The 25,687-nt window shown below is 52.9% G+C and overlaps 1 protein-coding gene across 1 annotated transcript in view; it reads left to right on the top strand.

The window, feature by feature from the left end:
- WDR27 (WD repeat domain 27) overlaps positions 1-25,687 on the top strand; it is a 109,001-nt gene that overhangs the window by 7,362 nt on the left and 75,952 nt on the right. The window contains 15 exon segments of the mRNA XM_047732035.1: positions 2,575-2,625; positions 2,628-2,652; positions 2,827-3,022; positions 12,125-12,266; positions 15,556-15,680; positions 17,164-17,277; positions 18,272-18,323; positions 19,724-19,794; positions 21,183-21,300; positions 22,304-22,424; positions 23,501-23,604; positions 24,533-24,600; positions 24,815-24,936; positions 25,350-25,406; positions 25,408-25,433. Coding sequence (XP_047587991.1) covers positions 2,575-2,625; positions 2,628-2,652; positions 2,827-3,022; positions 12,125-12,266; positions 15,556-15,680; positions 17,164-17,277; positions 18,272-18,323; positions 19,724-19,794; positions 21,183-21,300; positions 22,304-22,424; positions 23,501-23,604; positions 24,533-24,600; positions 24,815-24,936; positions 25,350-25,406; positions 25,408-25,433 — 1,392 coding nt within the window.

Raw genomic sequence — 25,687 nt, 5'->3', positions numbered from 1 at the left:
CTTTTTTTTCCGGGGGAGTCTCTCTCTCTCTTTTTTTTTTCTTTGTTTTTCTCACACGTAAGTGAAATCATGTAATACTTGTCTTTCTCTGGCTCATTTCACTCAGCGTAATACCCACTAGTTCCAACCACATCATTGCAAATGGCAAGATTTCATTCCTCTTGGTGGCTAGTGATGCTCTCTTTACACATATGCCACATCTTCCTCATCTCTTCAGTGGGGATTTTTTTTTTTAAGATTTTATTTATTTGACAGATCACAAGTAGGCAGAGAGAGAGGGGGAAGCAGGCTCCCTGCTGAGCAGGGACCGTGATGTGGGGGTTGATCCCAGGACCTTGGGATCATGACCTGAGCTGAAGGCAGAGGCTTTAACCCACTGAGCCCCTGGGCGCCCCAATGGGGAGATTCTTAAAAATTTTTTAAACAGTTATAATTATTTATATATTCTCACACGTTTCTTACAATATTTTATGTTTGGGAAGCTCTTGGAGGAGCCACACAGTCATTTCACTGTGTCCGTCGGGGTCCCTCCCCTCATCACCAGCTACATGCTGGCCCCGGTCCTGGGCACTGGTTCCTTTAAAATGATCAAACCTACACAGCAAATCGTGGTACCCTTAAAACATTTAGCTATTTTTTTTTTATATGAAACTCCGTGTCTCAGCTGTTGCAAGAGTAACAAGCAAAACCAAGTTTATGAATTGGAGAAGATTGTGCATTAAAATATCGAGAATGTTTTTATTTTTTTCTCCCAAGTTCTCACACAATTTTCAAGTCTATGACAGTTGCGTCTTGTTTGTTTTAACAGACTCTCTGTCCTGCGGGAGCGCGCCAGCACAGGCCCCGACTGACGACTTTACCGCTCAGGTCTCTCCGCTCGCCTGGTCCGGCGGCCTCACAGAAGCTGCGGTCAGGGTTTCCCGTCAGGTCTCCGGCTGGCGTGCTAGCTGCCTGCTTCTGGGCGCTTCTCAGTAGCGTAGCTCGGGTGCACAGTCTCGTTGGTCTCCTTTGTGCTGTTCAGTCGTGACCGCTGCCCCCGCGCTTGAAGGTGCCTGTGGCCGACTGCCAGCGCCTGGGTGCCGTGTCCTGCGGGCCCAGCCCCCCATCAGGTGTCCTGGAGGCTTTCCGTGGGAAGGCCCACCCCGTCCGCGGTCCTGGAAACTCTTGGGACCATCTGAGCCGGCACTGCGGAGCTGCAGGATTGCAGTCTGGTGCCCTGACCCCGGCCCCGTATTTTGCCTCTGAAGGGGTCACTTGGGTCAGGGTGTGTGAAGGCCAAGGAGGTGCCAGGGGCACATAGAGGGTGTTTGTGGCACTCAGCTGAGACCTGAAGGGGGAGAGGCCAGCAGGTGGACAGCTTGAGGGGAAATCTTGAGACGGAAGAGACATTCGCGGTGAGGAGAAACCGCTCTTTCCTGAGAGCCAGGAACAAGGCAGCATGGTGGGCGCGGAGTTGAAATTTGTTGGCCTTGAGGGCCGTGGTGCTGACGGGCCTGGGGGAGGCTGCCCTTCAGGAAAGAGGCGGTGTGGGCAGTCTGTGGTGTCCTCACCACTGTTGGTGGGGGGGTTGGTTTCTAGATTGTTTTGTAGATTTGTGTGATCTTTCTTTTGGGTATTGAGGCCAAAGTCCTCTTGAAGAAGGACAGGCCTAGGTGTAGATTGGATGCGAGAGAACGGGGGGGAAGGGACTGACATTCGTGTGGCCTCTTGTCCCTGGAAACTAGAACACGCTTCTGCCATGAAGAGAGATCTGGATGTAGAAAGGGTCGAACTGAGTCATCTGCTGTCCAGGCTCCCTGAGCCAGAGCCCTGTGCGTGGAGCGGGGACTGGGCCTCTCTCTTTCCCACCCCGTCCCTCCTGATCCTGACACCTGTCCGTTGTGCCAGATTGAAATGTGCATTTTCCCGAATAGCTTCGTTCGGCAGCCTTCACCAGCCCTCCGGTTCTGACCTGAGCCGGAGTGGAAGCCTCTGTCTGCTCCGTTGCCGAGCACAGCAGGCTGTCCGCACTGGACGACGTCCCCTCTTGTAACCTCATCCCGTCTCCGCTGGGCACTGCCACCTGGTTTTCTTCTGCCTGGACAACCCCTTTCCCCATGAAGCCAGCGTGTGACGCACAGCTGGTCCTGTGAGTCCACTCGGCCACCATGGTGACCAGATGGTTAAACCCTTTGTCCATAACACGTTCTGTGGGGCAGCTTTTCAGGCCTAGTGCCTGGAGTGAGGCACGGCAGAGCGGGATCAGGACGCCTCGAGGACAGGAAGAGAGCGCGTGCGAAGTCCTTAACTGGGAGGTGGGCGGACTGAAGCGGTTTGTTAGTTTTGTCAACGTTTCATTCATTTATGCTTTTGTAAGACGGAGTCAGGGAGTCTCAGTGATTATATAACCTGAGGCAGTCGACTTAAAGGACACGATGTTGTGCCGCCGTTGAACACACGCAAGGGAGGCGGCAGGGGTCTCGGTGAATGTCGCACTTCACGACCAGCTTGCGTGGAGACCTGGGAAATGATTCGTCTCTCGAGGTCCTTGCAGTGGTGATCGATGTCAGTAATGACTTTCCGTTCACTCCTCAGTGCTGGAGCCGGGCTCGTGCGCTGAGGACCAGCCTCGTCGGCGTCTCCGGGAGGCAGGAAGAGGGGCCGCGAGTCAAGGTCTGTTGTAAAGCCCGCGGGACGAGTAGCCGTCGTGTGTGTGTGTGTGTGACCTCCGGGACCTTCAGTGATGTCTTGGGAGTGGGGGGGGGTGGTGAGTAAGTGGGTGCGACGAGCTGTGGTGTCTGCCTCAGGGCTGTCCCGTACTTGTCCTCCGCACGCCTGTGCCCTCAGATCGCAGCTGGAAGACGCACAAGGGATTCTCTGCGCTGATGCCAGCTGCCTCGGTGACGTGGTCACAGAGAAGGGGCTGGTGGCCTCGAAGGAGCCCGTGGCCCACGTCCAGCTTGCTTGTCGTGCTCAGTACTGCGCTTTCGCTGCAGATGGGAACACGCTTTGTGTGTGGAGCACCGAGGACCCTTCGTACCAGGTATCTAGAAAGTCGTGTGTGTGTTTTCTTGGATCCGATAACTCAGGCAGCCTCGCGCTTACTGCCCGCTGCTCGGACGCTGTCGGGGTGACAGCGCCCTGGGGGACTCCAGGTCCGGCTGCAGGAGACATGCAAACACTGTGCCAGTGGTGGCGTTCCAGAAAGTAAACCGCCTGGAATCACCTCGTTAAAGAAAGTTCTTCGGTAATAGACGCCAGAAGCGTTCATGTGAATGTAACCGAGACAAGTTCAGTTTTAGTCGGTTTTAAATATAACACATTTAAGGAAGTTTATTACATCTGTTGCAGAATCTTTTACATCAAACTGACAGTTTTAAAGATACTATTAGTTTTCATTCAAAAAGGTTTCATGACCAGTATCATCATCGGAACGCTCTTCAAAACAGGTTTCATTGTGCAAAATGAGAAGAGTAAATTCCGTCCGCATTCTTGATGTTGGGATCCTCTTTCTCCTCACTTTGGGCTTCGGGAGTCTAGGGCCAGTGATGACAGCACCGGGAGCCAGGGCCGTGTTTGCCTGGAAGTTTCCTTTCATTTCGATGTCATGGGCGCTCCCTTCAGTGATGGGAGGAGCTGTTGAGGTCCTTCTCGGGAGTCTAGTTCGATGCCTCCCCATCGAGTTACTCAACACCGCTTGACACCAACGGGTTGGCTCCTGTGCCCTTTTTTTTTTTTTTAAAGCAAGAATCAAACAAAGCTTTCCCGTGCAGCGCGGCTCTGGCTGCGGATTCGTTTCGCATCGTCCTTGGACGGCTACGGGCCGTGTGTGTTTTGGTGCAGACGTGAGTACAGCTGCCGAGTCACAGGGACGCGTCCGTCCCGGTTGGCAGGTAACGCCGAGAGGGTTTCCAGAGCGCTGTGGTGTCGTGTGATCTGTGCTTGTTCGAAGGCTACGTGAGACGCCCGCGCGGTCCGCGTCCGTCTGTCCTCAGCTCCCCCGTCGGGGCCTCCCGGCACGTGCGGGTTGCCGGCCGGTGAGCGCTCACCCGCGCTGAACTTGCTTTCCGATTTGCTGGCCGTTTGGACGCTCTCCTTTGTGACCCGCGTTCAGTGGCGTGCTGCTGGTTCTGGACAGATCGTCTGTCTGTCCCTCTCCGTGCGAGGGAGCTCTTTGTTTTCTACAGGCGAGCTCTCCGCCGTCCGCGCTTTCTCGCCGGCTGCCGTGGAAGGAGCCGGTGCTTCCTCTTCGTGTCCGCCCTCTTCCACAGAACAATTGCTTCGGAGGTGACCCGCACCGTGTACCTGCTGGTGCCGTGTTTGTGGTCAACATCGAGGAGTTTCCCGGTGCGAGAAGGCACGATCGCGTGTGCGTCCTTCCCGCCGTTGGTGAACGTTCTGGTTGTTTTCAGTTTTGACGCCTGCAGATAAAGTGTGACAGACGTCCGCACACCTTCGCTCTCTAAGGCCGGGTCGCGCCGCTCCGTAGTGCCCTCCCGTCTGTCAGCTTTGCTCCGTGTTTTGGAAACCGCATTCTTCAGCACAGAGACGTTTGGTGTCTTCGTGTTCTCTGCGTGAAGGTTAAGGTTACAAATTAACATTTCTTTATCTCTGGTAATATTTCTTGCTCTGATATTTTGGCTCCATTTTTTGTTTTGGGGCTACTCTTTACCTTTTTTTAAAATTGTAAGACTTTGTTATTTTTTTATTTTTTTATTTTTTAAAGATGACTTATTTGTTTGAGAGAGAGCACAGTGAGTAAGAGATGATATGCGTGCAGTGGGGGGGGCAGAGGCAGAGAGGGACGCGGGGTCCCCGCGGAGCAGGGATTCGATCCCAGGACCTGGAGACCATGTCTTGAGCTGAAGGCAGACACTTAACGACTGAGCCACCCAGGCGCCCCAAGACTTTATTAATTTTTTAAAAGCAGTTTTAGGTTCACAGCAAAATTGAGGGGTTGGTGCCGAGATTTCCTGTGTAGCCTGTGTGCTACCCGTGACACACGGCCACCCCGTTGTCAACACCCAGCGCCAGAATCCTGCGTTGTTACAGCTGATGAAGCTCCGTGGGCACGTCCTCGCCACCCAGAGTCCACAGTGACCTCAGGGGTCACTCCAGGCGCTGCGCAGTCTGTGGGTTCGGACCAATGTACAGTGACATGTGTCCACTGTTACGATACCATTCAGAGAGTTTTCACTGCCCTAAACTCCTGTGCTCGGCCCCCTTCATCCCTCCCTCCCCCACCCCGGCAGCCGCCGATCTTTCCCTGTCCTTACGGCTGTGCCTTCTCCACGGAGTCGTGTAGTGGGGTCGCACAGGGTGTGGGTTCACACCACCTTCTTTCACTGGGTGACACGTGCGAAGGCTCCTGTGTCTTCTCATGCTGCGGCGGCTCGTCTCGCTCTCGTCGTCTGGACGCAGCACGTCTGTTTCCCTGCGGCTTCCGAGTTGCGGCCCTTACGAACAAAACTGCTGTAGACATCCGTGCTGGGCTTGGAGTGGCCATAAATTTTCAGCTCCTTTGGGTAAATACTGAGGAGCACGATTGCTGTGTCATCATATGGTAAGAGGTGATTTATTTTTGTAAGAAACTGCCAAACTGGCTGTCACAGTGGCTGTACCGTTTCGTTCCCCCGCCGGCTGTGAATGAGACTCCCGTCCCTCCGCACCCAAGTGGCATGTGCAGTTGTCGGAGTCCTGGGTGTTGTTACTCTGGGCGGTGTGGAGTGGTGACATTGTCGTCTTCCCCCGTATGTCCCTGATGACTCATGACGTGCACTTTGCTTACTTGTCACCTCTGTCTCTTTTTTTTGTTTTTTAAAGATGTTTTTTTTTTTTTAATTTGACAGATCACAAGCAGGCAGAGAGGCAGGCAGAGAGAGAGGAGGAAGCAGGCTCCCAGCTGAGCAGAGAGCCCGATGCGGGGCTCGATCCCAGGACCCTGAGATCATGACCTGAGACAAAGGCAGAGGCTTTAACCCACTGAGCCACCCAGGTGACCCGTCACCTGTGTATCTTCTTTAGTGAGGTGTCTGTCGTGGTCTTTGGCTCATTTTTTAACTTGGTTATTTTCTTATTGTTGCCTTCTAAGAGTTCTTTGTATATTTTGGGAAATAGTCCTTTATCAGATATGTCTTAAGCAAATACTTTATCCCAGTCCGTGGTTTGCTCATTCTCTTGATGGCGTCTTTGATGGAGCAGGAATTTTTATTTATTATTTTTTTGAGGGTAGTTGCCTGTTTATTGTTCCCTTTATAAGGTGGAAACTAACATTTACTTTCTCTTTTTAATTTTTTTTTATTGTGTTAGGTTAGTCACCATAAAGTACATCATTACTTTTTGATGCAGTGATCCAAGATTCATTGTTTATGCACCACATCCAGTGCTCCATGCAGTCCGTGCCCTCCTTAGTACCCACCACCAGACTCACCCAACCTCCCACCCGCCTCCCCTCCCAAACTCTCAGATTGTTTCTCAGAGTCCACAGTCTCTTGTAGCTCACCTTCCCGTCCGATTTCCCCCAACTCCCTTCTCCTCTCCATCTTCCCATGTCTTCTGTGTTATTCCTTTGCTCCACAAGGAAGCAAAACCATAGGATACTTGACTCTCTCTGCTTGACTTACTTCACTCAGCATAATCTCCTCCAGTCCCGTCCATGTTGCTACAAAAGTTGGGTATTCATCCTTTCTGATGGAGGCATCAGACTCCATAGTGTATATGGACCACATCTTCCTTATCCATTCGTCCGTTGAAGGGCATCTTGGCTCTTTCCACAGTTTGGTGACTGTGGCCATTGCTGCTATAAACATTGGGGTACAGATGGCCCTTCTGTTCACTACATCTGTATCTTTGGGGTCAATACCCAGCAGTGCAATGGCAGGGTCATAGGGAAGCTCTGTTTTTAATTTCTTGAGGAATCGCCACACTGTTCTCCAAAGAGGCTGCACCAACTCGCATTCCCACCAACAGTGTAAGAGGGTTCCCCTTTCTCCACATCCTCTCCAACACATGTTGTTTCCTGTCCTGTTAATTTTGGCCATTCTAAGTGGTATAAGGTGGTATCTCAGTGTGGTTTTAATTTGAATCTCCCTGATGGCTAGTGATGATGAACATTTTTTCATGTGTCTGATAGCCATTTGTATGTCTTCTTTGGAGAAGTGTCTGTTCATATCTTCTGCCCATTTTTTGATGTGATTATCTGTTTTTTGAGTGTTGAGTTTGTGGAGTTCTTTATAGATCTCGGATATCAGCCCGTTGTCTGTAGTGTCATTTGTGAAGATCTTCTCCTATTCTGTGGGTTGCCTCTTTGTTTTGTTGACTGTTTCCTTTGCTGTGCACAGGAATTTTTAATTAGTTGACTGTTTTTTTGTTGACTGTTCCCTTTGCAGAAGCATAGGAAGCTTCTGCACAGGAATTTTTAATTTTAATGGGAAGTCTAGCCTATCGGTTCTTACTTTCATGGATCGTGCCTTTGGTGTCTTATCTGAAAAGTTATCACCAAACGTAAGTCATCTGTGTTTTCTCCCATGTATGTATGTATGTATTTAAAAGATTATATTTATTTGACAGAGAGAGAGACAGCGAGAGAGAGCACAAGCACGGGGAGTGGGACAGGGAGAAGCAGGCTTCCCACTGAGCAGGGAGCCTGATGTCGGGCTCGATCCCAGGACCCTGAGATCATGACCTGAGCTGAAGGCAGACAGTTAACAACTGAGCCACCCAAGCACCTCCTCCCATGTTATTTTTAAGGAGTTTATAGTTTTCTCCATTGTATCACCTTTGTTCCTTAGTCAAAGTTCATTTGACTGTGTTTCTGACTCTCTTCCTTCCCATTGATCTGTTTGTCCTTTCTTTTCCCAGTACCATCCAGTTCCGATTAGTGTAGCTTCATAGTAAGTCTTGAAGGTGGGTAGTGTCAGTCTTCCAACCTGATTGTTGTTCTTCAGTATTATGTGGCCATTCTGGGTCTTTTGCCTCTGTATAAACTTTAAAATCAGTTTGTTGATTTTTTTTTCCAAAATTAAGCTTTATTTCCCCTACATGCATATAATTCTTAAAGGTCATTACATTTGTCTTACAAAGTTCCATAACAAAGTTTACCCCATACCTAAGGAATAGTGCAAGTTAAAAGGAATCACATTCAGTATCTCCCACCCATCTTCTGTCAGAACTTTGGTTTTTATCTTGTGATGTTTCCTTCTGTACTCAAATATGGTCCACATTTGAGTCTAAAAAATAGTTATGTTTTAATGGGTTAACTATCCACTGTAACTTCTTTTGTTTTGTTTTGTCTTTTTATTGTAGAACATTTCAGCCATCACAAAAATAAGATAGTAAAATGAATGCCATGTACCTGTCACACATTTTTATTTTTTAACTTTAACTCCAGTATCGATAACATACAGTATTACATATTTTTAATAGTCATTCCTATTTACCTTTCTTGTTAATCTTCCAAATGTTTTTGACTGGGATATTTTAAGGCCAAGTCAGTATATTTTAGCATTTCCCCCTACATATTTCAGTATGTTTCTTGAATAGGTAAGGGCTTAATATCTAGTAACTTTTCAGATATTAATGATTATAGTTGGTTTATTCGAGTCAGGATTTAAAAGACATCTGCTCATTGCATTTTGTTGGTATGTCTCTTACATGCTTGCTTTTCTGACTTAAAATGCCTACAAAACGAAACACGGACATAGTGACAGCAATGCCATGATACAGTCTTCCTGGTCCCCCAAACTGAGTGTTCAGGTTATTTCTCTGCTGCTGCAGACCACCGCAGTGAGCGTCCTTATGTGCGTTTTCTTGTACATTTGTGTCTTTACTCCTACAGATGAGACAAGTCCAATTGTCTGTACATTTTAGATTTTTAAGATTATGCCAAATTTTGAAATAGTTTACATTCTCATCATTAATGTATGGGCGTGCTCATTCCCCGTACCACCACCAGGAGCAAGAAATGAGGACTTCCTTTCAGCCCTGACGGAATGACAAGTTGAAACAGGGACTGTTGTCCCCAACAAAAGAGATACAAATTAAATGAGCACTATGATTGTGCCAGCTTTCTACTGGAGACACCTAAACTACCAAAACTGAAAAAGGAGGAAATAGAAAAACAGACTGATAACCAGCAAATAAATTGAATCAGTAATCGAAGAAACTACCAGCAAACAAAAGTCCAGGACCAGATGGCTTCACCGGGTAATTCTACCAAACATTTATTTTTTAAAAAATAAAAATTTAATTTTTATTTAAATTTAATTTTAAATTTAGTTATTTAATTTACATATATAAATCATATATATATACATATATGATTTATCACTATACTTTCTATTTCTTTTTATTGTGTTAGTATATGAGCTCAGATTCCCAGTATAATGTTGGAGAGGAGCGGTGAGAGGGGACGTCCTTGCCTTGTTCCTAATCTTGGCAGGATAGTTTGTAGTTTCTTACCTGTTCACATATTAGCTTTGGGTATTTTGTAGATACTCTTGGAAGGTTGAGGAAGTTCCCCTCATTCCTAGTATATGTATGGGTAGTTTTTTCGTGAATTGCTGTTGGATTTTGTTAAATGCTTTTTCCCCACATTTCTTGCATGAACTGTACTGTGAAGCAGCTACTACTTCTATTCATTTGTTCATTTGTTTACTTGTTAGAGTGGGAGCACATGTGAATGTGGGGGCAGAGAGAGAGGGAGGGAGAGAGTCTTAAACAGGCTCCCAGCCCAGCTGGAGCCTAACACAGGGCTCAGTCTCATGACCCTGAGATCATGACCTGAACCAAAATCAAGAGCTGGATGCTTCCCTGACTGAGCCACCCAGGCACCTCAACATTTTTTGTTATTTTCATGTGACACAGAGATCACAAGCAGGCAGAGAGGCAGGCAGAGAGAGAGAGGGAAGCAGGCTCCCCGCTGAGCAGAGAGCCCGATGGAGCTCCATCCCAGGACCCTGAGATCATGACCTGAGCCGAAGGCAGAGGCTTAACCCGCTGAGCCACCCAGGCGCCCCGAGATATGGTTTTTAATTTTCTTTTCTTGCGATGTCTTTGTCTGGTTTTGGTATTAGGGTAATCCTGGCCTTATAAGATGAGTAAGGAAATATTTTCTCTGCTGCTTTTGAAAATAATGTTTCCCTCCATTTTCTTTCTTCAGTTTTTTGAAAGAGATTGTGGAGAATTAGTAAAGTCTCTTCCTTAAGTATTGGGTAGAATTCACCAGTGGATCCGTCTCAGTCTGGTGCTTTTTGTTTCAGAGGATTATTAATTATTGACTTTTTTATGCTTCCATTTAACTTTTTGAACATATGGAATAGAAGTATAATGATTGCTCTAATGTCCTTGTCTAGTAATTCTGTGGCCTGGATCAGTTCTGGTTTGGTTTCAAGGCCTGCTGGATCCGGATGGCCCATGGGAGGGTGTTTTCCGCGGTTACGATTTCTCTTGGTTTTTGACTCCTTGAGTACCTGATTGGTCTTGATTGACTGCTGGACGTTAGGTCTGATCAAATGCAAGCTAGTTGGGGCTCTGGGTGATCTGAACTCCTTTCAGAGAAAATTTACGCTTGCTTCTCGTAGCTGGCTGGCTGAGGACACTGGCAGTCCCAGGTCACTAATCCAGCTGGACTGAGAGAACCCGAAGGTGGGCCTGTGAGCATCTTCTGTTGCCCGTTCACTTTCCTTCCTGGGGCCTGGCCCTTCGGGTCACTGCTCTAGGCCTGGGCATTTGAAAACATGCCCTTCTCCCCTACCTTAGTAGGCGGTATAATTTTTTAAGGGGAAATTTATTAAAATCCATTTGTAGTGTTTTAAAGGCAAAGCAACTCGTGGAGGCCTCAACCTGAAGGCCGCCAGCCCTGTTCTCTGAAGTCCTTTGTCCGGCTGTGGAATTCTTTGCCCTTTTCCCAATAAGATAGTTCTGTTTGTGCCTGAAAAGGATGCATTTAATGACACCATTTTGGGGCTCCTACTCGAGTAAGTGTCTCAGGTTTCAACTGCCTTTACTGGGATTGTCAGAAATCTGCCGTTCGACAGAAGTCTTCCTGGGTGAATGGCCTCCCGTGTTGGGTCCCTCCTCTGTTTCCTTCTTCTCTGTTCTCTTTGTTGCGTTCATCGTTCTCTCACGTCTTAAAGTGTATCTGTATGTTCTTGGCAATTTTCCGCACTTTCTTGTTCTCATCAGGAGCTTGGTGCAGACAAACTGGCCGCCGTGACCAGAGATGGAGCTCTCCTCGTTCCCGTGTTTGAGCGATGGCTTCACATCCAAGTGCCTACTGTCTGCTGACCTTCAGCTTAAAAGTCCCTACTTCACACCGCCCTGATGACCTGTGTTCTCTCCTGGTTCTGCTCCCCCTGCTCATGCCGCATTCACCCAGGGTTTCCGCCTGGGGCGCTGATTATCGTTGCTTCTGCCCCTCCGCCGTCCCTCGGTGCCCACGGGTCTGGGTCTTCGGTTCTCTGTCTCCTCTCGTCTCCGTCCCTGCCACCCTAGTTCAGGCCTTTACTGTGCTTGCTTGGCACGTTTGGTCCCACTGTCCCCACTGCGTCCCTCTTCCGTACTTGCAGCAGCGTTGAAAGTTTGCTTGTCTGAAGGCGAGTTTGCCGTCTCCTGCTTCTGCTCGTACCGTCGCTGCCGGCTTCCCGTTGCCTACTGTGCTGGCGGCAGCCCGCACACCGCACCTGGCCTTCTGTGGCACCGTGGTGTCCCGCGCTTGTCCCAGCACCCTCTGACATGCGCCCTGTCGGCCAGCAGCCCGGCACTGCCTTCCTCTTGGGGATTTGTCGTCATTGCTGTGTCCTTCACTGTCCTGCGCAGCCTTTCTTCTCGGGCGGCCGGCAGGGATGGGGTAAGCCTTCGCCTAATTAGCGACTCTCGAGGAGGTGGGAGAGCGAGGTGACCTGTGCCGTTTTACTCGTGTTTTACCGAAACACTGTCGGTGTTTCGTTGTGGTGAGAGGGCTCACTCGAGGGAATGACCGAGTAGAACAGTGACAGGAATTTTAATAAATGGGTATGTGAACTAAGTGTATTTGAAAAACCCAATCCGTTTGATTTATTAGGTTTGAGATCATGCTGTTACGTTTTTGTTCTTTAGGTGTCGTGTGTTTAGGTGTCTGAGAGTTTCGTGTCTGTTCCCTCCGCAGCCTCTGACCCTCGGAGGCCACCACGAGCCGGTTACTGCCGTGGCGTGTGGAAACGCAGCGAGTCTGCTTCTCCTCTGTTCTGCCTCACGAGATCACGTTATCATGTGGAGACTAGATGAGTGCAGACAGAAACCACTTCAAGGTAGATGAACATTGAAAATATATTATAAAAATGTACAAAGGGAATAACTCCTCCTTCAACAGACTTGGTTTTATCACGGGGCTCCTCCGACCCGGAGACAGCCAGGTGTCCGAGGTGGGTGTTCTGTGCGGAAAGCGCATCAGACGTTCAGATCTCGGACCCAGGCTGTGTGTGCAGCTGACACGGTAGGCTCATTGGTTTAGGCTTACGTGTTTTGTTATTTTGAAGCCTGTGGTTTTTGTGGGACTCTGAAAGCATGCAGGCCAGGGGAAATATTCTTTCCTTCCAGGCAGTGGGGAGAGGCAGACCTGTATCAGACAGGCAGGTGAGTGGTTATGAGTTGTGGGGAGCACAGGAGAGGGGGCAGGTGAGGGGCAGAGGACGTGGCCAGATGCTCTCACATGCTGCCGTCTCTGGGGAGGCGGCTTCTGTGCCGGAGGAGGGAGGGGAGCCGGATGGCAGGGCTGGCGCCGGGCAGGGGCACCATGCCGGGCGTGCTCGGGCCCTCTGTCCCGAGAGCTCTACCTGCAGGCCAAGCCGAGGAGGGGCCCCGTGGTAGCAGCACGGGGGTGTCGGAGAGTGTTGTCAGGTGAGGTGAGAAGTGAGGCAAGGACCGTGTGGCGGGTTTGAGCTTTAGGTCACTGAGCACACAGAGAACTCCCAGGATGGCTCCAGAAGGCGAGCGTGGGGGGTCTGAGGCAGCAGCATACGGAATAGTTGATGCCTCGTCTCGGGTACTTGGCAGTTGAGTGTCCCCGTGTCAGTGTGTTAGCACAGCTGCACACACATGCATTGCTGCACACACGTGTGCAAGCCACACACAAGCATACCGCACAGCCACACACGCACCACGTGCACAGCTGCACAGACACACCAGTGCACAGACACATGTGCACAGCCGCACACACACGTGCATAGCCACACACGCACATGTGCAAGCCACACAGAAGCACACATGCACAGCAACACACATGCACACACAGCACAGCACACACACACGTACACAGTGCAGAGCACACACGCACTGCACATGTACATACACATGTGCACACACAAGTGTAGTAAACATACGGCACACCTGTAAATGCATCTAGCAATGTATACATGTAGTAACTCACTCTTGGGTGTGTATAGTACACACGTGCACATGTACGCCACACACACGCATACAGTAAGTGCACACACATGCACGCAAAGACGCACGATTCAGAAGCGTGTCCATGTGCATACAGCGCAGGCACACCCGTGAACATTGGTACACGTGTCCGTGTGTACAGTGAAGCACGTGTTCATTATCTGCTCCCGCGGAGGTCTTTGTACGCAAGTACCCTTCCATGTGGGAATGGGCTGTGCTCTTTGGAACTCACGTGCCCTTGGGTGCAGGTGGTCTGGTCCGTGGACGGGGGTGCAAGCCGTCCCCAAGCCCAGCCTGGCGCTTCCGTCGGTGCAGTGGGAGGCAGCTGCTCCTGTGTCCCGGAGCTCCAGCAGTGGGGCTGGGTGGGGTGAGCTCCCCATTCTTCCTCCAGGGAGGCTCCTGGGCAGGATGCAGCCTCACCAGGCTTGGTTTCCAGGCCTGTGGTGGGTGTGGGCAGGTGTGTTAGATTATAGCACCTTCGTGTCCAACATGATTGTGTTTGCACTTGGACTAGAAAGGACGGACGTTGTGACCTGGGGCTGTCATCGGTCACTTGTCCCCAGTCTCCTTTGCTGGCTCTGTGTCATTCTCCTACCTCTTCACATCAGAATATGGGCTTTTCCTCTTTCCCATCAAAAATTACTCCTTTAGTGATGACAGCAGGCTCTGACAGCTGCCCCCTCTGCTCTCGCCGAGTCCTCCCTCCTGCCTGTGGTCTTCCATGTGAACTGCGCCTGGACCCCTGCACGCGGACGTCTGATCGCCTGTCCCAATCGGCTTCCCCCGACCCGCCACCCGCTTCCCCGCAGCAGCTCAGGTCACAGACTGTGGCACTGTGCTTCCTCCCTGCACACCTCCACGTCTGACCGACCCCAAGTTCTGTCTGCTTTACGTTCAGACTGTAACCAAACCTGCACACTCCTCACCCTGTCCACTGCTGCCCCGCAGTCTGGTCGCAGCGGTCACTCAGCGGGTTATCATGTCCGGTCCTCCTGCTCATCTTGCCCAGGGCTCTGCTCTCCACTCAGCAGTCAGGGGTCTCTGGAAGACTGCAGTCTTGAGCACGCTACACTTTTGCCCAAGCCTTCCAGTGCCTTCCCACCTCAGGCAGACTAGGGACTGACAGAGCTATGGGACCCCCAGCCAAAACCCCAGTCTCAAGGAACAGCCCACAGTTAGTCCTGCCCCTGGGCCTTTGCACCTGCTGCTCCATCTTAGGATCACGGTGGATTCTGCCACATCCTTTAGGATCTACTCAAGTGTCTCTATTGCCGTGGGCCCTTCTGACCACTGCCCTGGACCCCAGTCCCTTTGTGCGCTTTGCTTTTTCTGACGGTATTCACTTCCTTCTATCGTTGTACGTTGCTTGTTTACTAATTTTGTTTATTGGTGTCTAAATGTCCCCACCCTCTACTCCGGGTAAGCTTTCCACAAAGACAGGACTTTGTCTCCGTGTTCACCGATCTGTCCCAGGTGCCGAGGGAGATGCCTGGGGTAGCACAGGTGCCTGTTGGACACTCACGGAACGAGACCATGGGATTTTACCAAGATAGAACTCCAGTGACGTGTGCACATCTCCCCTTCTGTAGTCCGTGGGCTCACTGTGACGTGACCGTGCTGGTCAGGGCCCCCCCACAGTTGTGCTGAGTCCTGCTGTGTGGTGGCGCGTTGGTTGAGGGATGCTGTGTGAGGCTGCGGGTTGGCACGTGTTGTTACCTCAGGCCTGCAGGCGTGCCTGGAGACATCCTCCTAGGGGTAGAGAGGCCCCGGAGGCTCAGGTGGGCACCCAGTGCCTTCCGCCTGTCTGACACGGACCTGAGCAGCTCACACGACCGAGCCGGGAGCTGGTGTGGTCACGGAGGAGCAAGGGTTGGGACCACGCGTGATTCTCTATGACCCCCGCGTCTTTGCACACGCAGCCTTCCCAGATACCCATTATCTGTGACGACGTGGAGTCATTTTCTGACGGTTGATCCCTGCGTTCCTCAAATTTCCAGAACTGTTTACACTTGATGTTTTTAATACTGTCAAGGAGCCAAAGTCGCACCCAAGCTCGTGGTCACTCTGCGTGCGATGTTAGGGGAGAGAGCCACATTGTCAGCGCTTCCCCGTGGCCTCCCGGTAACCTGCCACTATCGCTGAACCTCCGTCTAGGGCTGACTCCTCGGGGGCTGGTTGTGGGCACCCTGCTGGGAAAGGTGCTGTGTTTGCGGTTGAGCCCAGACGACCGCGCGGCTGCCGTGTGCTCTGGAAAGAAGATATTTGTGCCGGATACCGAGGTAAGGTTTGGCACCTGCCTCGTGTGGGTGAGCACGGCCGCCCCCTCTCAGCAGCGGTACTGCTTCCTGGCGGTGGGGGAAGGTGTCCGGACCCTGCCCTCGGAGAGTCGCCCGGATCCCATACGGCTGTTGTGTCCGTCGTGACGCCGGTCCTTGAGGTCAGGCCATCGGCACGCTTAGCAGGCGCGTTCGGGCGAACATTCACTGCTCTGATTTCTCCTCCTTCGGTGATTGTCCAAGCCCTCCCAGCTCAGTGCTTTGTTCATCGCTTTTCTCAAAGCTCGCTTCCTGTCCAGAGCTGGACTTCCCTCACGTTTCTCTTACCGGTTGGTTTAAGGAAATGTGTCTCCTCTTCCAGGCTCCGCGACTTCTACGTCTTGCATCTGACTAGCAAATGGGAGCCTGTTGGGCTCTGCCGGGCGGGCGTGAGAGAGCAGGGGTAGGGCGTGAGGGCGACCTCCTTTTTGCTCAGAGTGCACCCTGTGCTTGAGACCCGCTCCGGAGACAGAACCCAAGCAAGGCCTGGCCTTGGCTTCGGTTTGCCAAGTGAATGCAGTTGACCAAGCTGTTTGCCCGCGGGGAATTTCTGCTCTATCTACTTAAAAAAATCTCGGTTAGGGAAGATGTTAGGCATAAAATCTTAATTGGGGATTAACTGATGGTGGGCTTACTGTGTGCTAGGCAGTTTGGGGCACAGAGTGTGCCTTTCTGTGTTCATGTGATTCTCAGCTAAATTGTGCAACTGAGGCTCACGCGTGACACAGTGCTCACGTTGTAAGTGAAGTCGCAGCCGATGGGACGCGTTGTAGGGTTCAGTGATTCCATTAAGGCACCCGCCACATGTAGCAAAGCTCACCAGCCTCGTGTTGGGAGAAGGAACACAGATGAGCTCAGGGTACAGCAAGCATGTCAGGGTGGGAAGGAAGCTGAGCTGTCCTGGAAAGAGAAGGTGAGGAGCCTGAGTCAGGCCTCGACCACGCGGACGGAGAGCGAGGGGCAGGTGCCTGTTCCAGACTGTACGGCCCTTAGTGACCAGCTTAAGAACTTCGCTTTGAGAGATGTCAACTGATCACAGAGCACATACACTGATGTCACACGTGACCATAAGTACAGAAGGGAAACCGGTATTTTCCGGGATACGATGTTATCACAGACAAGGACTATTTCATACTGTAGACATTGGAATGCACATTTCCTAACATCCAACCAGGAAAGTATCCGTATTCTGATGCACATGATGACCCCCCCCTTTTATTTTTAGTTGTCTGGTGATAAGAGGCGTAAGGGGCAGCCTGTGCCCCCTCAGCTCAGCCCTCTGAATTTTCACTTCTCGGTTTATCTACAAGTAGCTTCACATTTGGAAAGGGGAGTTATGCAAAGTAGAGCTTAACAGAAACTGTTTTCTGTGAGATGTGCGTAACTTCTTAATAACCACAATTGCCAGAACATTCAGTTACTGATCTTCCTTCACAAATCCTGCCAGAGCCAGTCTACGCTAGCCGAGCTGGAGGGTCACCGGGGCGCCGTGACCGCAGCCGAGTTCTGTCCGTGGCAAACACGTATCATCGTCTCAGTGTCTGAAGACAGGAGCTTTAAGGTCAGGCCGTGGGTACTGGAGTGCTTTGTCCGCTGCCACCGCACACCTGTGATTTTATTTCTGCCACACTTCTGTCCTGAACTTGGCCCGAGGTGTCAGCTGGGCGTGTCCCAGCATTCCCAGGGGGGCTTGGGTCAGCTGTGGGACCGTCCCCCTCAAATCCAGGGCCCAGGGGAGTTTGAACATTAATGGACTCCACAGTATTTCCCCGGGGGCCCAGAGCAAAAAAGCCATTTTCCAAAATCAGAGGCTTCAATCAGAACTAAATCGAGCTGAAGAAGAAAATAATTTAAGACGCCAGCTCTGTTCTCCACCAGCTCCCAGCCAGCTAGTGTTAGGCTTATTATGCTGCTGACCCAGTGAGGACGTGTACAGCGTAACTGGAAGAAGAGGTGTGAGTGGTTTACACCGGCAGGGTGGGGGAGGAGAGAGACCGAAACTCCTCCTCGGTCATCTGGCCCATGGGTGCTGCTTCCCTGTTCGGCCCGCCCCAGCCCCTCCAGCTGCCGCAAACACCTGGGCTGTGCCTAGATGGATGTGAGGGTGCCCATCGTTTCGTGGGGCTTTTGAGAATGGGAGCTGAGTTTGGAAATCACTAAAGTGGGTCCAAAAACATGCACTGGTACCTTACAGACAGCAGGGAGCATGGCCGGCCCCCCTCTCCCGGGCAGGCACCTGACAGTCGGACGGCGGAGACTCTGGCCGGCCCCTCTCTCTGGGTGCTGGAGATGTCTGCAGCCCTGTCTTGGGTCTTCCAGACCCACAGATGCTTACTTCTGGAAATGTTCGCTTTTTTCCATATGATTCTGAAATCTTTTATGGTGTTTCTACAGTTTTATTATTTATATACCTATTTTATGATCTTCTCCTTCAGGTAATCGCTCACACAAATTAATCTGTAGCTGAGTAGACGTATCAGTTCAAGCTACATCAGCAATGTGGATCAAAACAAAATTTATGTGTATCTTCTGAAGAAATGTGTGTCTTTCCGAAGGTTTGGGATCATCACATGGGATCACTGATCTACAACTCATCAGTGCTGACAGGTGCCTTAAAACTCATGTGTCTGTTTTGCCGGTGGGCTTCGTGGAGTCGTTATTTCCACGTGTGTTTATAAGCTGGAGGTGTCCTACTCAAGGGGGTCTGAGAGTTTCCCTTCCCTCTACACCTTGTAAGGATTCACTGAACAGGTGTATTTCTTGACGTTTTTAACTTAAAAGTAAGCATATGCTTGCAGACTGAGAGGCGTACTAGTGGGTGGGAGAAGCGTGCAGCCTGCCTCTGCTGTCGCCAGAAAGAGGCGGCCAGGCCAGCAAGGGCGCGTCTGCCTCGTGGAGCGGAGGCTGTGCTCAGGCGGGAAGTTCTGTCCAGCCCTGAGCTCTCAGTCTGTCTGGCGGTGAGTCCCCCAGTATAGGCCACTAGGTCTTCACACACGTCCTGGCCGGTGTTCCCGTGCTCCTGGCGTTCGTCCTGCTGCCCAAGGAGTCCCTTTCTCGGGATGAATCACACAAAAATGCAGCTTAGCACACGGGCCATGCCTTGTTACCCAGGGCCTTTCCAGAGACTCCGTGTCCTTCCTGGCATCACAGCTGTGCATGGAGGAGGAAGCTTTATCAGCTGGGATGCATTGTCAGTCTCAGGGACAAAACACATTTCTTGGAATTCCGTTCGCTTTATTTTCCTGAAATTAACTTGTGGAATTATTATTGGACTGTCAAGAAAATAGTTACTAACTCGATTTTGATGTCATTGTTTATTTAGGACATGTTTTAAAATGTCCATTTGTCTTAATTTTCCTCCTGAATTCTTTTCTTTTTCTTCTTTTAAAGATTTTATTTATTTATTTGACAGAGATGATCACAAGCAGGCAGAGAGGGAGGGGGAAGCAGGCTCCCCACTGAGCAGGGACCCCCCCCCCCGCCCCAATGCACGGCTCGATCCCAGGACCCTGGGACCATGACCAGAGCCGAAGGCGAGGCTTAACCCACTGAGCCACCCAGGGGCCCCAGTTTTCCTCCTGAATTCTTGACAGTGTAGATTCAGAATGACTTAAATGGCATGCGAGGCAACGGTTCAAGCAGTCAGCATCACTTAATTGCTGCTTTCCTGACTGATTCCATAAACGTGTTACTTCTGTTGCAAGTTTCATGGGTATTGGGTGCAGCGTGGGTGATGGCGCTCCCGGGCCTGGGGGCGCCGAGCAGCGGGAATGGCCTGTGCCAGTAGGGCCGGGCCTCCGCAGGGAGCTGCCGTGGGCTGTGTGTGGGGGCGGCGTCGCTCCCTCCCCACGCCCGCACCTTCTCGAATGTGTATGCTCTTAGGGTTTCTGCTTCCTGCTGCGGGAATTACTTCAGGAGCGTTCAGACTGACGACAAACAGAGTAGAAGTAAAACTCATACTTTGAGTGGGAGTTTTTACAGATACGTGTCGTGTGTCCCGTTCGTAGCCTCCCCTCTCCTGAGTCTCCTCATCCATGCGGGGAGCTGACAGCTGGTGACAGGATGTGCGTGTGGCCAGGTGAGGGAAGCAGGACCTCCAGCGCCGTGGCCAGACGCCGTGGTGACCGCCAAGAGGTCTGTGCTCGCTCCCCTGTGCTGCTCCTGCTGGGAGGGACTGTGGGTCCAGGGTCGCAGCAGCACTCATACTTACATGCGCCCACACGCGGCCGGCACAGAGCCAGCTTTTTGTCCCTGTGCACGGGTTGCGTCCCACACGCCGGCCGGGTGTCCCGCAGTGTCAGCCAGTTGTGACACTGTCTGCCTGGAGCCCCGGGAGACGGGCCCGTTCACGCACCGCCCACGGCAATGTGGCCTCGGGCTCCGCGTGACCTGGCCACTTTGGGACGGGCCTGCAGCCCCTGCTCGGTTCCACGGACCTGCCGGAGCGACCTGCGGACCTCAGGGGACGCCTCTTGCTGGGGCAGCAGCCCCGTGCGCGAAGACTCGGGTGTGGATTGGAGGGCGCGGCGGGGCGGGAGGGCAGAGGCAGCGGGAGAGAGAACCTCGGCGACCCCCCACCCAGCAGAGCAGGGAGCCAGACGGTTCGGTCCTGGGACCCTGAGACCCCGACCCGTGCTGAAACCCAAGAGGGACGCCTCAGCCACCCAGCACCCGGCCTCCCGCCGCTGACTGGTCTGGTAAAGGAGGCGGCAGAGGACGGAGACGAGCCCCAGACGGAGGTGCACGGGGTGAGGTTGGGGAGGGCCACCCTCCGGCGCGGACTGTGCACAGAGTGCTCACCGACCTGGAAGCTGGCATTCCCTGGAGGCCTCAGTATGCAGGCCTGATTCATGAAACTGGTGGCCATTGGTGACGGAACCCATCCTCCAGCCCTCACCCCTCCCCAGGGTGAGGCTGAAAGGTACCAGCCTCTAATCTCGGGATTCGTTCTCCTGGCAGCCTGCCCCCACCCTCGGGTCTTCTCAACAAAAAATACCTTTGTCACTCAATGCTTGGGAAGTTCTTAGGGTTTTAAGAGGTCTGTGCTGGAAACAGGAAGTCCAAAAACGTGTATTTCTTGTTCTAAATCACAACATCACAGATGTATTTTTGGAAACTGAGACGTGTTATTTTTCCTTTTGACAAAGGTGACTGCTGTTACTATGCGTTTTTGCCAGTGACGTGCCCACCGGACTTGTGGCTGTGTTCCTGGTGTTGGGTTCTGAGAGACTGGCCTGGACCAGCGGGGATCAGAGTGGTTTATAAACTCAACGTCTGCGGAACGGATGTGCGGGGCTAGGAAGGGGAAGGGAGGGGTCAGACTGGCAGAGGGGGGTTCAGCAGGCTCTCAGGCTGCGTGGCGCTTGTCTCTGGCTCCACACCCACCCTTCTCCGGGGGCTGGTCCGCGTGTTCACCGGTGCCCTGTGATGGCGGACCTGCGGTCTCTGCCTCCTTGGCTTTTCCAGCTTTGGATCTTTAGTTTGGCTGAAGGACATCATTACCGTTGTGTGACACGAGTTGACCTGAAGAAGAAGAGAGAGAGTTTCTCCAGGAGGATTGAGTCCAGGCTGTGCAACCTGCCAGGTAATGCCACTGAGACTCTCCCACGGGAACCCCCCACGGGGTCCCCGTGCAGCCTGCCAGTTAGGTGGTTTGAAGGGAGCACCGAGCAGGGACAGTTCTTAGTGGGCGAAGTCTAGCGTCTGACCTCAGACGTGCCCCAGCACCAGGGACAGCACGGCACTTCCTGTGCGCGGGGGTGAGGTCCGCTGATGAGAGCACGCGTCCCCCCCGCCCCGACCCAGGCAGCCTCTTCCCACCTTCTGGTGGTTGTCCTGTGCCGAGGTCCCCCGGCCCACCTGGGCCATGCCCCATCTCTGCAGGAGTCCCCTCCTTCTGCCCACGGTTGCTTCCACGTGGCCATGCCTTTCCCCCCCACCATTTGTCGGCTGCCTGCGGAGCGTCACCGTCACGGGAGGATGGGGAGGCGCTGGGGGTCTTCCCTCCCTGGGCCGCGCTGTCATGCTTCACCTTCCAGCAAAGGCGTCTTTTCCCTGCTGCCCTCAGGCTTCTCATCACCGTTCTTCCTTTCGGTTTAGTTCTTTGTGTGTGTGCGCGCGCGTGTGTGTGCGCGTGTGTGTGTGTGCGCGCGCGTGTGTGTGTGCGTGTGTGTGTGTGTGTGCGCGTGTGTGGCTTTAAGCAATTTCTTTTGAAAGAAGGTCAGAGATTACCTTTATGTGTGGTACCTGTTTTCTTCCTCACGCTTTCAGTCTTGGCTTTCGTTGTTTCCTGTGTAAGTGCCGTTTATTTGGAGGTGGATGTGATCCTGCTTTAGGAACAGAGCTAAACTCTGCTGTGCCTGGAACGCCCCTTTCCTCCTGACAGGCCTCACGTACGGGGTGTGCTCGGCGTTTATAATCTCAGTCTCAGTCGTGTGCAAGCGTGGCTGTTTTCCTTGACTCGAGAACCGATCTGAGTTGCTCGGACCCACATGTGTTTCCTCCAGCAACCCGTGCGGCCAGCTGTCTGCCTGCCACTCGGTGGACCGCTTGAGTCCCGTAACTCAGGTGATCAATTCTGTTCCTAGAAGACAGCGCGCATCCCTGCGCAGACGGCTTGGAGGAGGGAGAGGAGGTGGAAGCAAGCCTCCCGGTCCTGAGTCTGCCGTCGTGTGATCTGTCTGCCATCCTCCCTGCCGGGTGTGGGGAGTGAGTGTGACGAGCTGCCCCAGTGCCCCTGGGGAAAGCCTCTGAAGTGTGAGGTTCACTTTTTAGGAATGATTAAAATAAAGCCAAAGTATCTTTGTCTTTTTAAGTCATAATGTTAAGTGTTTTTAGGATTGCATATTCTAAGTCTTAAAGCTGGTAAACTTGCGCAGTTGTTTTTAAGTCTGTTTAATAAATGAAATTGTCGTTAATTTTGCTCACCAAAGTCTAGGCACATCTTGTTCGTAACAAGGTACAGGGGGACGTAGTCCTAAGTCATTTTGAACCTCCCCCGTCTGAGACGCAGACATTTCAGAATGTGCTGCGATGGCTTTCGCTACGGAGTACCGAGAGCTCTAGGGACAAGGAGGGACAAGCCTCTGTCTTCCCGGACCAGGTGGGGCTTAACGGGGTGGGGAGCTGGCCGTGCTGCGGGCCAGTCTGTGCACAGGCGCCCTGCTGGGTCTGCCGCCGACGCAGGTGGTGCAGGAAGCCTGTGCCGAGGCTCCGTGAGGGTCAGCTGGGCTTCCTGCCCTGGATGCACACGGACTGGTTTGGTCGACCCGGGGATGGCCGCGGGAGCACGAAGGCCTGAGAGCGTGCACAGGATGTCAGGGTGGTCAGAGACTCCAAGGGACCGAGAGGCCGGCGGCAGAGAGGGCGCCTACAGTGGTTCCGGGTCCCAGGTCTGGCCCAGCCAGAGGAGGCGTATCCATTGAAAACTAGAAGAGGAGGCAGGGCTGTGTTTGCCCTCCCCGGGGCTCTGCGACCTCGTCTGCTGCTGCCTCTCGTGGCAGGACCCGCTGTGCCGCGCTGCGCCTCTCGCGGGGACGCCCCCTGGGCAGAGAGTCCGTGGCCTCAGAGAAGGGAAAACTGTGCGCATCGTGATCGAGTTGGGATCCACTGTGGCTCTTTAGTACTTGTCTGCATCGGACGGCGGTGTCCCCGGAACCTGAGATACAGCCGAGCGCAGGACGCGGAGGGCCGAGGGCCAAGGGCCGTCACCTGCAGCAGCCGCTCGGGGTGGGGGATGGGAGCCTGAGGAGGGAGGTGAGCGGCGTTTTCTCTTTATCCTTTAGTCTTTCTTCTGCGAATGCCGTGTGCTTATGGATCGGAAGCTCCGTGGGCCTGTTCTTACTTAGCTTGGCAAGCTTTGAACTGGAAGCCGCCTAACATTACAAGGGTAAGATCAAGTTCAGATCCTCTTTTTCTCTGGCATCTGGGAGGGTGACCCTCTCGGTGTAGGATGCGTGGCCATCAGAACGTGCAGACGGCCACGGGCAGCCTCTGTGCAAGGGTCCCAAGGACACACTTCGAGTCTGCTCCCAGCTCTTGGTGGGTCTCCCTGCCCTTGGTCCCCAGTCCTCCCGTCCTCCAGGTGCGTGCAGGGCTGCGAGGGACACTTGTTTTCTTCAGCACTCCTGTGTGCGTCCCAGCCTCCTGCCCAGGATTCTGAAGTCCACACCATCAGTGTTTCCCCTGGAGACTTAACACCATGACCAGGTGACTGGAGGGCCTCACGAGCTTGTCAGACTCAACTTGTCTGAACTGAGCTGGGCGCCCTCCTGTCCAGCCCTGGTTCCGGCCCTCAGGTTGTGTGACCACCATGCACGGAGTCGTCCCTCTGTGTGCCTGCAGCCAAGGTCACCTGTGGATACAAGCTCCCTCCCTTCTCTTTTAAGGCCCTCGTGCTTTGGGGACAGAGTCTGAGTTCTTAGCTTCGGCCAGCCCATCCCCCCTCCTGGTGGGAAGTCACTGTCCCTTTCCTCACCTTTGGGACTTTGCTAGAACCCTCCAAACCTCTGCTGGCCTGAGCTCCTGTCTCTCCTCCGCTCGCCCTGGAAGGTTCACCTGAACCTGCTCCAGGAACCGCGTTCTTCCTGGCTCCGGTGGCTACGGTGTGCGCAGCATCTGTGGTCTCTCTGTGGGCGCCTGTGTCCCCATGACTCTGGCTGCTCGGGGCCGGCAGGGGTCAGGGCTCTCGTAAGGGCCTTGCTCCTCGCGCCCAAGCAGCCCCAGCACAGGCCTGTGAGCACAGCTGTGTCAGCGAGGGGCCGGTCCCCTGCTTACCGCCAGCGTTGCTGATCTGTTTCTCTTTGCTGGCAACGAAGACTTCAGGAGCCTCAGCATTCGGGTTACTGGGTCCTGCGCAGTGGAGAGCGGAGCGGGCGGTGACAAGGTGAGTCCTGCCCGACGCACGTCTCTGGGCTCAGCTGCATGCTCGCTCGGACCCACAGAGGACCATGGGGCTGGCTGGCAGGTCGCGGTCTCCTAGGCCGCAGTTGAGGACGCACATGGGGCCACGTGCAGTGGACGGTGACTGCTGATGTCATCGCGGCCGTGCTCACGATGGGCGTCGCGAACGTGTGCTCCGTGTTGACTGTCCCGTGCAGGCCGTCTGCTTACTCACGTCCTTGTTTGGCCATAAGATCGCCTTGCTGGAAATCCACGTGGCCGCTCTGGTGACGTCGCAGCGGAGGCACGCCGTGGGAAGGGGTCTGTCCGTGCTGCCTCGGTACGTTCTTCCTGTGCAGGCTGCACGTGTGCCCCTGCAGCTGCTCCTAGAGTTTCCGTCCCTTTTGATCTTAAGAGAGAAAAGTAAAGCTTAGTGAACTCCAGGTGTGCTAACCCTGTGTGGAAGAGGTGATTGCTCGTGGCTCTACTTCTGTCTTGTGTAGGACTAAATGGTGCCTAGTTTCTCTCACTGTAATCCAGGATAGAGTGGAAATTAGGAAATACCACTCTTACTAAAAATACTAAAATGTATTTCTTAGAAGGGTAAGGACAAGATTGATGGGTTGCAAACCTTGCACGCCCCTATGTACGCAAGTTACTAGCTGCTTGTGACTGTCCCGAAATGCAGGTGTCCTTGCCACGAGCCCGGTGTGTGAGTTTGCTCTCCGGGTGCTGTTTCTGTTTCTCCCTTAGTGCCCACGTCCTGTCCACATCCCCGCTGCGCTTCAGACCCGCGGAGGACAGGGTGCAGCGGCTCGCAGGCGCCGTCCGGTTCTGGTAGTGTACTCGGGCGCTGCACAGCAAGCTCAGGGTGCTCTCCAGCCCCGCGCGTGTTGGCGCCTTTCTGTTGCTTTGTGAATTCCTGTTGGGCAACAAGAAAGTTCCGGGTTTCCTCCCTTCTGGCGTTCCTCATTTCTCCGCCTCTCGCATGGGCACTACCGTTTGTGGTAGGGAATGTGCTCCATGTTTCTTTTCCCGAATTACGTAGAAGTCTTAGGACTTCAGAAACATTTAAAAACGCTGATGGCTCT

The sequence above is a fragment of the Lutra lutra genome, chromosome 6 (assembly GCF_902655055.1).
Source record: "Lutra lutra chromosome 6, mLutLut1.2, whole genome shotgun sequence".
NCBI lineage: Eukaryota > Metazoa > Chordata > Mammalia > Carnivora > Mustelidae > Lutra > Lutra lutra.
Note: the sequence above shows the minus strand (reverse complement) of the source record. Positions and strands in the feature narration are given on the sequence as shown.